Source organism: Onychomys torridus, chromosome 16 (genome assembly GCF_903995425.1).
Source record: "Onychomys torridus chromosome 16, mOncTor1.1, whole genome shotgun sequence".
Taxonomy (NCBI): Eukaryota; Metazoa; Chordata; class Mammalia; order Rodentia; family Cricetidae; genus Onychomys; species Onychomys torridus.
The window spans coordinates 66,260,158-66,272,392 of NC_050458.1; the positions used below are offsets into that span (position 1 = coordinate 66,260,158).

The 12,235-nt window shown below is 50.8% G+C and overlaps 1 protein-coding gene across 1 annotated transcript; it reads right to left on the reverse strand.

Moving 5' to 3' along the window:
* Positions 1-512: 512 nt before the first annotated feature.
* On the reverse strand, positions 513-7,837 carry LOC118597150 (keratin, type II cuticular 87). Its single transcript, XM_036208441.1, has 9 exons — positions 7,454-7,837; positions 5,637-5,845; positions 4,663-4,723; positions 3,779-3,874; positions 3,134-3,298; positions 2,773-2,898; positions 1,895-2,115; positions 1,138-1,169; positions 513-706 (listed from the first exon to the last, which is right to left on the reverse strand). Exons 1-9 carry the CDS (start codon positions 7,835-7,837, stop codon positions 513-515), a joined length of 1,488 nt encoding a protein of 495 aa, XP_036064334.1.
* Between the last annotated feature and the right edge of the window lie 4,398 nt (positions 7,838-12,235).

Genomic DNA, 12,235 nt, shown 5'->3' on the forward strand with positions numbered 1-12,235 from the left:
TGTGGCTGGAGCAAGGTTGCCCCAAGGAAGGCAGGCAGTCAGGGAGGTGAGCAAACACAACCAATGATGGGCAGGTGCTTGCTGCCTCTGAGGCCATCCAAGTACCTGGGGCCAGAAGTGGGAGCCGCTTGGTGAAGGTTCTCTCTGGTTCTTGGTTTTGGGGGGAATGGCTGGGTGGTTAGGACTGTGCCTTTACCAATGAAGGCAAAGCTTTATTATCCAGCCAACCTTGGTGACTGGTAGTGTCCCAAAGGACTTGGTGAATGATACAAATCAATTATAGGTATTTGAAGACAAGTTGGAATTAAGGGAAGGCTTGGGAATAAGCTTCTAAAGTGAAGCCAGAGGAGAACCGAGAAACAACTCCCTAAAAGAAGAAGGTGGAAGAAAGAGAACCTGAGCTCTCTTCTCTTACAGGAACATCTGGAACATTCTGGAAGCAAGCGCACATTTTCCATTCACACACCACTCCACTCTGGGGCAGACAGATGTCCCATTTGGAGGTCCTGTTTCTAAGCAAAGCGCACTGAGCGACTGCTCCCACAGCTGAAACTGGAGGAGCGTGGCTGGCAGGGAGAGCAGGAGTCAGGGGCCATCACTGTGATGCTGCCCCCAATGGCAGAGGGGCCAGAGGCAATCTGGCGCCCTGGGGTTGTGCCATATGTGAGGCCCCCACATGTGACTCCACCACGGGAGCTGCTGACACCTGTGGGAAGAGGAAGAGGGAGGGATAAGGGGCTTGCTCCAGTGTCACCCACCTACCACAGGTCCCTGAGGACTTCCCATGCAGAGCCTGCCCCCTCCTCAAGGGATCAGTGGTTAACATGACAGGTTTTGTTCTTTCAACCTCACAGCACATCTGGAGAGGTGTGATGATTCCTGGACCCATTTCCCTGGACTGCAGTTTCTAGTGGCTACCAGTAAGGGGCGCTCAACTTTTTTTAACCTCCCCCCTCACTTCCCCAACCCATCAGTCCTCATTCCCCCACCTTCCACTCCCTGCCCAGGGAGGAACCTGGAGAAGAGGAAAGACTTTGAGACTTGGGGAACATTGGAGGTTGGGTGGGGTAGGCCCGTGGTGAAGCTTTGCCCATCCCCAAACCATTTTTCCAGGGGGCATTTCCAGCAGATACTTACAGACATTCACAGAGCCCACACCCTCGCACAGCCTAGAGGGGAGAAAAACACCATTAGTTCCAAGCAGGAGCTGGATTCCTTGAGACAGTTGCTTGGGGACAGACAAGGTCAGCTTTTGTTCTAGGGTGGATCCATCTCCTGAGAGGCAGGAAGGGCTCCCCAAATCTTCATGGAATATTCATTTTCTTTCTTTAAAGTGTCTCCCATCCATGGAGACCAGCCCCCGCCTTGTTTGGAGCAGCAGTGAGTGGAATTGTGATTTCCACACACTGCCTGCCATCAGGGTGCCTGAGCCTGCTGAATGCCAATAGTGCTCACAATAAGGATGAGGCAGAGCCTCGTGTACTCAGGGTATATCATCCTTATTGTACAGGAGCGCACCTTCAAGGGAAGCTACAAATGGGCTTTAGGAGCCCAGGACTGACTGTTGGGTCCCAGCTTTGTAGCTTAGTAACTTTGCAGCCATGGGAAAGGTGCTGATCATTGAGCCAACCCATCTCTGTTTTTGGATAGGATGGAGGATTATAAACGGGTGCTTGACACAGAACATAGGATATATGATAGTTAACCATTATTACTGAAGGCTGGCCTGGAGTAGGCTGGTTAGAGCTGTATATCACACTTGTGCCCAAGACCATTCACCAGAATGACCAGGTCTCTGCCCCTCCCATGCAAGGACTGACAGGCTTTAGCTAGCATGTTTGTTCAAGACAGTTTGGTCCTCAGATGAATCCTCACATGGTCCTTCTCAACTCACCTGTGCTCCTCGCCCTCCAGCAGGCGCCTGTAGGTGGCGATCTCGATGTCCAGCCCCAGCTTGGAGTTCATCACCTCCTGGTACTCCTTGAGCAGGCAGGCCATGTCCTGTTTGGCTTTCTGCAGGGCAGCCTCCAGCTCAGCCAGCTTGCAGCGGGCATCAGTGAGGGCAGCCTCTCCCTGCTGCTCAGACTGGGTCACTGCAGCCTCCAGCTTGGTGTTCTGGGATGCAGGGAAGGTTATTAAATTCTCTGTTCTATGTTCAAGGGCCAAGGTCTAGCATTCACTACTTAAAGTTCCTATGCTCTGGGAATGTTGGTAGTATGTCTTCAGTTCTGGACATTAGCTCAGTGTTGCAGACTCACATTTCTTTTGGAAAAGTTATGTGGTGTTACCACGCTAGCCCTGCATGCCCTTTGTGCCTGTCTCTGTTGGGTCTGGTCACTTCTGCTGTTTTGTGTTTTTCAATTGGCCACACTCTTGTGCCTTGGCCTAGCCTGTTGCTCATCATTACCAGCCTCTGTTTGCCTGAATGTATGACTGCTGGTCTCGAATGATGGGCTGGAGGAGTTAAACTGCTCACCCAAATCCTGTGACTTGTGGGTGTCAGGACTGGTTTGAGAATCCATTTCCCTATACCTCACAACTAGTGGCATTCTCTCTGCCTCATTCTGGCCTCAGGACCAGGAAAGTCCTTGCATCTCCACACTGGGCATCGTCACCATTCAGTAGGAATGAAAGCATTTTTCGGGAGGCTTTCAGCTTGGTGTTGGCTTATAGTCCTACCCATTGGCAAGGAGCCTAACTCGTATCTGCCTGCTGCTAGCTGGCTCCACTCCCTCCTCATGCTGGGCATGGAGTGGGGGTTGGGCTTTTTACCTGGCACTTGGCGTTCTCAATCTCGGCTGTCAGCCTCTGGTTGATGCGGTTCAGCTCATTGATCTCCTCTCTGGTGCGACGCAGGGTCTCCCCGTGACGGATCACTGTGGCCTTCATCTCCTCACACTGGGGATGGGGAAGCAGAGATGCCCATGAGGCACAGGATGCAACATCGACCCAGTGAGCACACTGCCACTGAGTGTGCAAGATGTGCAAGATGCACAGCAGCAGCACAGTGCTCAGCCAGGGCTGCCTCCTCCACCTGAGGGCTGCCTGCAGTCTTCTTGTGATTCCTGGGGTGCAGAAACCTTTTCTGATGTATCCTGGAGCCCTTCCACTGTCGTGTCCAAGGACCACTCACCTTGGTGCGGTACCAGGACTCAGCCTCTGCCCGGCTGCGGGTGGCAATGTCGTCATACTGAGCCTTGATTTCAGCCACAATGCAGTCCATGTTCAGGTCCCGGCTGTTGTCCATCTTGACGATGACAGAGGTGTCTGAGATGTGGGCGTGGAGGATTCGGATCTCCTGTGGGAGAGGGAGGAAAGCTTTTTTAGTTCACACCCCTACTCTTGGCAGCCTACCTTCTCCCAGTCTCTGTCTGCTCCCCTGCTTCCCCAGTGATCTCAGGCTGGTGGCCACTGTCATGTCCCACTGGTCCTGCCTGCTGCACCCTGGAACCATCCCTCAGTGCTCTTCACACCTTGCCAAAGGTCCAAGAGGAGGGGCCTGAGTTGATGTCTGTAAAACTCTGCTTGGTGCTTTGGCCCCAAGACCTCAGTTTACCACTTGTGGTCACTGTGGTTACAGTCACAGGGAGTCTAACTTGTGTGGGGTGTGAAATGAGATGGCAAGCTGCCGTTCTTCACTTGGGATAAGAGATATGCCTCAGATTTCTACAATATTCTGTACCCTGCCTCCACTGGGGAGCTTAGAGGCCACAGTGGTCCCCAGTCCATCCTAAAGTGCTCCAGGCTCCTCCTGCCCCACTGCCCTGTGTCCCCTTACCTCCTCATAGAGTCGCCGCAGGAAGTCAATCTCCTGCGTCAGTGCTTCTGCATTGGCCTCCAGGTCCGACTTACGGAGGTAGGCACAGTCCACGTCCTAACGGGGAAGATAAACCAAGAGTCTCACAGGGTGCTCACTAGATTGCCATTGCCATTCTTCCCTCTCCAGTTATTGGGCTGAGCAACTCTGGGGAGGCCCTCCACTCTGGTCATCCCAGGGCCCAGTGCCATGGTGTGAGCAATACCTTTTATGTCATTGGTGAGGAGTGGGAATAGAAAAGGAAGGGGATCTGAGGATCCCAGGCACAGCCTTGTTGCCTTGGGAATGGGTCCTCTAAATCCACACCTGGCATCATCACCCAAACCTGGGGTCTAGTGTGGAAGTGTGGAATTGTGCCCTGCAGCTGTGGCCTGGGTCTTATAGAAGAACCAGGCCTATGTTCGAGCTGAGGACCCAGGGCAGCCAGGCCTGACCCTCTGCATCTGGGCCTCAGGTGCTCACAGAAGTGCCCTCATCCTGGTGGTGAGGAGGTGAGCGAGTGCACAAGGCAGACTCACATTTAGGAAGCAAGCAACACCAGGCATCTTTACCACTGTGTGTTTCCCACTGTGGCTGTCTAAGGGTGCCTTGGCATCTGGCGCTCTCTTCTTTACCACTGTGTATCAGGTGCCCACTCTATTAACAGGCCCAGGGCCAAGGGAGATTAGATGCCTAGGCAAATGAGCATGAAATAACAGTCCCCAAGTGAGGCTGGCATGGGGCTCTGAGGCCCAGGGCTATGCAGGGGTTGGTCCTGGTGAATCTGGGAGCAGTGGCCTCCAGTGTCCAGTAAACGGTGTTCCATGTCGGCTCTGACCGAAGGATGACTATTCTGAGACACTCACCTTCTTCAGGGCCACAAATTCATTCTCAGCAGTGGCCCTGAGTGCTACTTCCTCTTCATACCTGGGGACAGAGGATACAAGGCTCAGATTTGAGAAGGGGAAAAAAAGAGAGTAATGGCCAGATGAATATATCCCAGGACCTAGATTTCTGGAGGAGACCACAACAGTCCCTTGTGCTCCTAGATTGTCCTGGCTGATGTGGCCTCCTCTCTGTGCCTGGGCTGTGGCTCTCTGAGTTTAAGAAGTCTGCCTGACTCTGGAGCCACCCTTTGCTCAGTGTCCATCCAGGGCCTAGCCCAGTAGTACCTAGGACATCAGCAGGTGCTCCATGAGCCTTTGTAAATTAAAAGAATAAATAATTAAAAATGAGTATCTTAGAGTTTGCAATCTTTATTTAAAACAGCTTTTTGAGATTTTATTTATTTTTCTTTTATGTGTATGGGAGTTTTGCCTGCATGTATGTAAATGGAGTGCCCATGGAGGCCAGAAGAAAGTGCTGGACCCCCTGGGATTAGAGTTATAGATGGTTGTGAGCTGCCATGTGGGTGCTCGGATTTGAACCCTGGTCCCGTGGAAGAGTGGCCTGTCCTCTTAACTACTGAGCTGTGTTAGTCTTAGCCCCTCTGTAATCTTTCGATTCCCAGTCTAGATGAGAGTGTGCTTTAGAGGAGAGGTTCTCAACCTGTGGGTTGTGACCCCCTGAGGTCGCGTATCAGATACACACATTATGATTCATAACAGTAGCAAAATTAGTTATGAAGTAGCAATGAAAGTAATTTTATGGGGGGCCACCACAGCATGAGGAACTGTAATAAAGGGACGCGGTGTTAGGAAGGTTGAGAACCACTGCTCCAGAGGCATGTGCCACTGTCTTCTCTCTTTAGGGAGGATCCCTTTAAAGTCCCATCTAAATCCATTGGTTTTTGACCTAATTTCATTTTGTCTCTGCAAACCCTCATCCCCACTGTCCTCACCTCTTCTTGTAGCCCTCCATGGCCTCCTGCACGTGGTTGAGCTCAGCAGCCAGCCTCCCGCTGTCTGCCTCCACACACTCAGCCTCCCTCCTCAGTGTCTCGATGTAGCCCTCGAACATCGGCTCCAGGTTGCTCTCGCAGCACTTGCGGTTCTGGAAGAACTGCCACTTGGTCTCCAGCAGCTTGTTCTGCTGCTCCAGGAAGCGCACCTGTTGTGGGAGAGGAGTTTGTCGGAGGGAGCCAACCTGCCTTGTCCTCCTTAGGGCTTAGGAAGAGCCAGGCAAAACTCATTGAGGAGGTATGCAATGGTTGGGCAAATGAATGCCTATCCAGGTGGATCCAGATGGGCAAACTGGAGCATATAGCTGTGCTGGGTAACTGAGTGACTGCAGGCGAGGTAGAGGCAATCAGGAAGGCTTCCCGGAGGAAAGAACACAGAGCAGTGAAGGGAGAGAGAAGAGGGGGCCTTTCACTAAGAGCTTCCTCAGGGCGGGTTGTGGCTTACATGATGTCCTTGGTGGCCAGAGAGTTTGGTGAACAACTGAGAATGGACAAGGGGTGTGTGTGGGGTGATCTGGGTGGAGGGATGTCAGAGAGGCAGGGGTGAGTGTTCTGGGGCTCTTGCCACAAAGGAGGCCTGCAGTTCCAAGTTACCCTGAACTCACAGGTCCTTGGAGAGCATGTGGATGATGTAGACTGGAGAAGATTTTGGAAAAAGATGTCACCGCTTACCGTCAGTCATGTAGACAGGAGTACTGATATGGCCAAGACCTGCTGTACTGGTTGAGAGGAAGGGCAGTGAGCTAGACTAGCCCTGGGTCTCCAGGTCTCCAGTCCCTGAGACTGAGCAGGAGAGGAGTGGACTGTCACCTGCAGGCCTGGTCCACCTCTTACCCCCAGGTCTGGAGCCCCATGTACCTACTTCCAAGAGTATGTATAGCCGAGCAGCCTTGGGCTATAGCTTCCGGAAATGGGGATTAGGGTTCTCGGTACTGTGTGGAGTAGTTTTGGTGGTCTTAGATGACAGGATCTCATGGTTGTCTCAGCTCTACCTTCCCTTTTATGGTCATGGCCAGCTCACACACTGCTAGGATGGGAGGCTTTGAGGTGGAGAGAGGAGGCCACTGAACCATGTCACCCAGTGAGCCAGAGGAGGAAGTAGGTGTTGGGCAGAGGCCACAGACTCAGGGGTCCAGGATTCTTCTGCTTGACTCTGTGGCCACTTTCCCAGGATGTAGCCTGGCTGGAGGAAACAGTGACTGTGGGCTTTGGGCCCTCTAACTCAGGGGCCTGTGGAACAGACAGTCTGTGCCTGGGTCTAATTTGACTGTGGCTGGGCAACGCTGTGACTGCCATTTTCCTCTCCTGGGTACAAAGGACTATGTCAGAGGCATCAGTCTGCAAATGTCCTCTGCTCTGAGGCTGGCTGCAACTTTCTGCACTCTGGAGACGCTACGCTGATTTTTCTACACAAGCGTCTGCGGGTATTTGCATTTGGGACACACTAAAAGAGAGATCTCAACAGTGTTGGAAAAGGAGCCTCACTAGGCATGTGTCAAATGATTGCATAAAGCATGACATCCTAGCTGAGACTATCCCACAGGGCTATGAACCTGAGACTTTCTCCACTAAAAGTGAGTGAAAAGGCCAAGTTAGAAGTGAGAGAGGTTAGCACCCAGCAAGCTTTCTCCATTTCAAGTGTTGGAACAGTCAGGAAGAGGCGTGACTTTTCTCATCAGTGAAAGTTACCTATAAGCTCCGGTTCTCCCTGAGCTTCTGAACTGATCTACTTGGTTCTTAGGCTCCAGGACACCCACCTTGTCGATGAAGGCCGCAAACTTGCTGTTGAGACACTTGATCTGTTCCTTCTCCTCATGCTTCACACACTGAGCATTGGGGTCGATCTCCAGGTTGAGGGGTGTGAGCAGGCTCTCATTGACAGAGACGGTGGTGATGCAGGGGGGTGTGGGTCCACAGACGCCTCCAGAGCGGTATCCGAAGCTGCGTCCACAGGAGCCAGAGCGGAAGGCCCCGCAGACGCTGCGGCTGCCGAAGCCCCCTGAGAGTCCTCGGTAGCAGGAGATGCCGCGGTAGGGAGCTGCGGAGATGCAGCATTTGCCAGGCCTGGGCCCGCAGGCTGAGGCGCAGCTGAAAGCGCGGACCCCGCAGGAGGCGCCAAGACGGGAGGAGAAGCAGGACATGATGTGTAGGCGATTTAGGGCTAGTCTGGACCCCAAGGCCTGCGAGGAGCCTTATATTGTGCAGGAAGGAGCGCGCCCGCCGCCCAGGCGTTTACGAGCTTGCCGGTTGGAATCAAAGCAGCCGGGGCTGCCTTGCTACCCCCATAAAACGGCGTTCTTCTCCCGCCCGCCTGGACTTTATGGTGCCACGAAGCGCCTGGTCAGCTCGGGGGCCTGGCACTCTGGGCATCGGGCGGGACCCTCCCGCCCTGCTGCTGGGACTCGTTGGGTCACTGGGTCCATCCCAGGTTGGCTCCCACCCTACCTGGTCTCCCACCCTGAAGGCTAGGAAGTCCTGGCCTTGGGTATATAGTGACCTTTGAGTTCATGGTGTGTGTGTGTGGGGGGTAAGGGTGTGTGTGCACGCACGTGTGATGAGGGGCAAAGCTTTTGAAGTTATGGGTAAATTCATGTCACGACTTTGAGCAGGTGAATAATCTTCTTGAGCCTTAGATGTCCTCTGGGGAGTAGGGATAAAGGGATAATAATTATAATATCCACCTGAGAGCTACTGGGAGGAGCTAATGGGATAATGGACCTGAAAGCCTCCAGGGCGAGACCTAGCACTTACTAAGAGCTTCAGAAATGTTTGTTGTTTATCTATTTGTTCCACTATTATTAATTTGTTATTTCTCCTGTGTCCCTTTGGGCAGAAACTTTCTCTTCTCCCTCTCACAGCTCAGCTCCTGACTCCTCTTACCCTTCTCTATGCAGCTTGGAAAGGGAAGCCGGTAACTAACACTCCTGGGATGCCAGCAACCTGCCTAGCTCAGTGTAGAGGGATTTTCATTGTTTTTGGAGACAGGGTTTCATATAGTCCTGGCTGGCACCAAATCACTGTGTAACTACCATTAGCCTTGAGCTCTTAAAGCTCCCACCTCCACCTCCCAAATGCTGGCATGGCAGGTGTTAGCCACCACACCCACGGTGGAGGGTTGTTTAACACTTGATTTCTCCTAACTCCTAAGGCTTTCTTCAGAGGTGTGCCCGTTCACCTGCTTAGGAAGATGAGCTCATAGTGGTATAGAGACTTAAGTGGAAACTTTGAGGAGTGGACCTGGAATCTGCGAGTCCAGGGATGCTGCATGCTATCTCTGCAGGGCACGTGCCTGTGTGGCTGGGGTTGAGCGAGGCTGAGTTCATGGAGGCAGGATTTGAGCTCTAGACTCCCTTCATCTCATGGTTAGTCAAGGGCACTGACTCTAGGCGGCCAGAACCATCACAAAGGAGGTTAATTATGTGTCCCATTATTAGCAGCGGAAACTGGAGTGTGTGCTCAGCAGCCAGCATTAAAGAGAAGCATGCATGTCACCCCGCACTTCCTTTGTTTTAAAGCCGGGCTATTATTGTACATGCAATAATTAAATCTGGGAACTACAGGATCATCATGGTTAGTTCTGACATCTCATTTCCAAGGAGTGTCCTATTCCCACTACTGTTGGTTGGTTTATCTATCTATCTATCTATCTATCTATCTATCTATCTATCTGTCTATCTATCTATCTATTTTTTTACATACTCTCTTGGGTTAGGTTGTTTTGGTCCAGCCTGGGTTTGTTTCATATCAGTTTAGCCCAACCATAGTTCTATGTGAGATGGACCCCCAACTCTAGTGTCTTGGCTGTAAGATTCTTCTTCTTGACAAGGTCTTACTCTGTAGTTCAGGGTAGCTTTGGTTGCTCTATTCTTCTCCTGAAAGTCTGTGCTACCATATCTGACTCAAGACGGTATATTTTTATTCCTTTTTACTCCCATTTATGTTGGAGGTAAAAACCAGGACCTTATGCATGCTGATAACTTGATCCTCCAGTGAGCTCACATTCTAATTTCCTTTTGGGAACAGTTGTGTTGAGGCGGCCTCCCTGGGGGCCTCCCTTACCAAAGGAGTCAGGCTTCCTCTGATGTATGTTTAAATCAGATGTGTGGTAAGCCTTACACAGTTCTGGCTTGCAGCTTTTCTGGGTTTTGAGCAGACTGTCTGTGCTAGTGCATTCAGTCAGGGTGTTAATATCCAGTCTCTCTGCATAAAAAACTTTGTGCATATGAAATTTGGAGACTGTGAGAGCCGCAGGCTGAGTTGAGACTGCTAAGTACACAACCTGAAGGTTAGCTTGACCTGTAGACTACAGCAGTCCCCCCCAAATGTTCATACTAATTCTTGATCAAGCCTTAGGGAAGCAGGCTCCTAAGGTCCCTATATTAGTCTTAGAATTTGAGAGGGAAGTAGGCTGAATCATGAGAAATATCAGATGCAATCCAGGACTGGCATCTCATCAGAGGGTTAATGGTGACTGGCACTGGGGAGGTGAAGGGCTTCCCTAGTGTCAGCTCTGGAAAGTATGTGCTTGGTCTTTCATCTCCGGCATTTGGGTGGAGTTGCTGTCTTGTCCCAGTCATCATACCCGTCAGGAACAAGGCTCAGAGCGTGAATCAGGAGGCTTCAGCTGGGACAGGGCAGGCATACACAGGTTCTGTATAGGAAGTAGTAGAGGGTCTGACTTGGAACCCCAAGTCATACGAAGTTTTCACTAGATGAACTTCCCACATTGGGGTTTTGGGCCAGATTAGGGCAGGTCCTTGGAGGAGATGGCTCTTTGGTTGGATCTGGAGAATGTGAGGAGTTGGAAGGTACTGAGAGTAGAGAGACGGGCAGGGTGTGTGTGTGTGTGTGTGTGTGTGTGTGTGTGTGTGTGTGTGTGACTTCTGATAACTTCATTTTAAGATTTCTTGAACATTGTCTTAGGATTTTATTGCTGTGAAGAGACACCATGACCACAGCAACTCTTATAAAGGAAAACATTTAGTTGGGGCTGGCTTACAGTTTCAGAGGTTTAGTCCATTGTTATCATGGCAGGAGACATGGCAGCATGCAGACAGACATGGTGATGGAGAGGTAGCTAAGAGTTCTACATCTGGATTTGCAGGCAGCAGGAAGTAACTGTGAGCCACTAAGCCTGGCTTGAACTTCTAAGACCTCAAAGCCCACCCCAGGGACACACTTATTCCAACAAGGTCACACCTCCTAATAATACCACTCCCTATGGGCCTATGGTGGCCATTTTTGAAATTACTACAAACATCAATGCTCTTAACCTCAGAAATACATTTTTTCCTTCTCCACGGCATACTTGTCAAGTATGGAATCAAATGCACCTCAGCTCCACCATTACCACTTGAGAGAACTTGTACACAGCATCTGAGCCTCAGCTTCCTTTGTTGCTGGCACTGGCATAACCAGACTTGTCCAGGACACCATGAGGACAAAGTGAAGGGTGTCTGTACCAGGCTTTTTCTTTTGTGCTATTGGCCAGCTCCAAAATCATCACACAGAGATATATTATTAGTTTTGAATGCTTGGCCTAGCTTAGGCTCATTTCTGGCTAGCTCTTTTAACTTAACTTAACCTGCTTCTCTTTATCTACCTTTTGCCTCGGGGCTTTTAACTTTTCTTTCCTTCTGTATATCTTATGTTTACTGCTTCTTGTATCTGGCTGCTTGGCTTTTGGCTCCAGGTATCTCCCTCATTCTCTCCCCTCTTCTCTTGTTCTCTCGAGCCTAGATTTCTCCTAGTTATTCTCTTTGCCTGCCGGCCCTGCCTATCTTTCCTCTGCCCAGCTAATGGAATTCAGCTCTTTATTAAAAGAATCAGGTGCCTTAGGCAGGCAAGGGGAAACAAATGCTATACATCCTTACATAATTAAACACACATCCTTACATTGTTAAACAAATGCAACATAAACAAATGTAACACACCTTTACACAGTTAAAGTAATATTCCACAGCATAAACAAATGTAACATCTCTGCCTAATTAAAATGATATTCCACAACAGGTGTCTGTACAGGGTCAGCTCAATGCCTGATTGACAGCTGTTCTGCCCATACATTGTAGCGGCTCTTCTTTCTCCTTTACCTGCTGGTTACTTTAGGTGCCTACCTGGTCATCACCAAGAGCTGCTAACCCCTCAGTCTCACCTGCTCTTCCAGGTCTGAGGAGGCCTCGGTTTCACCTTTCAGCTCAGGATCTGGTAGGCTGGACTCAGAGTTTGTGGGACAAACTCTCACAAAGGGAGCCCAGGCTAACAGAACCAATCTGAGAGTAGTAGCCCTGGGCTTTTGTTCACATTGCGGTAGAGGTGTGGAGTGGGGTTGAGAAATCTTGACAGCACATAGGAAAGATGGAGGCAAGTGAGCAGGTTGGGAGTACTTAAAGACACAGGTAGTAGGAACTCTCCAATCAGATGCTCACACAGGCTCACCAAACCCATGGGTCCTCAAGGAGGAGGAACACTTTTAGCTATGTGTTGGACCTCCATGTGCTGGTAGGGACTGTCATATTCCTTCGGGCCATGCCAGAGTC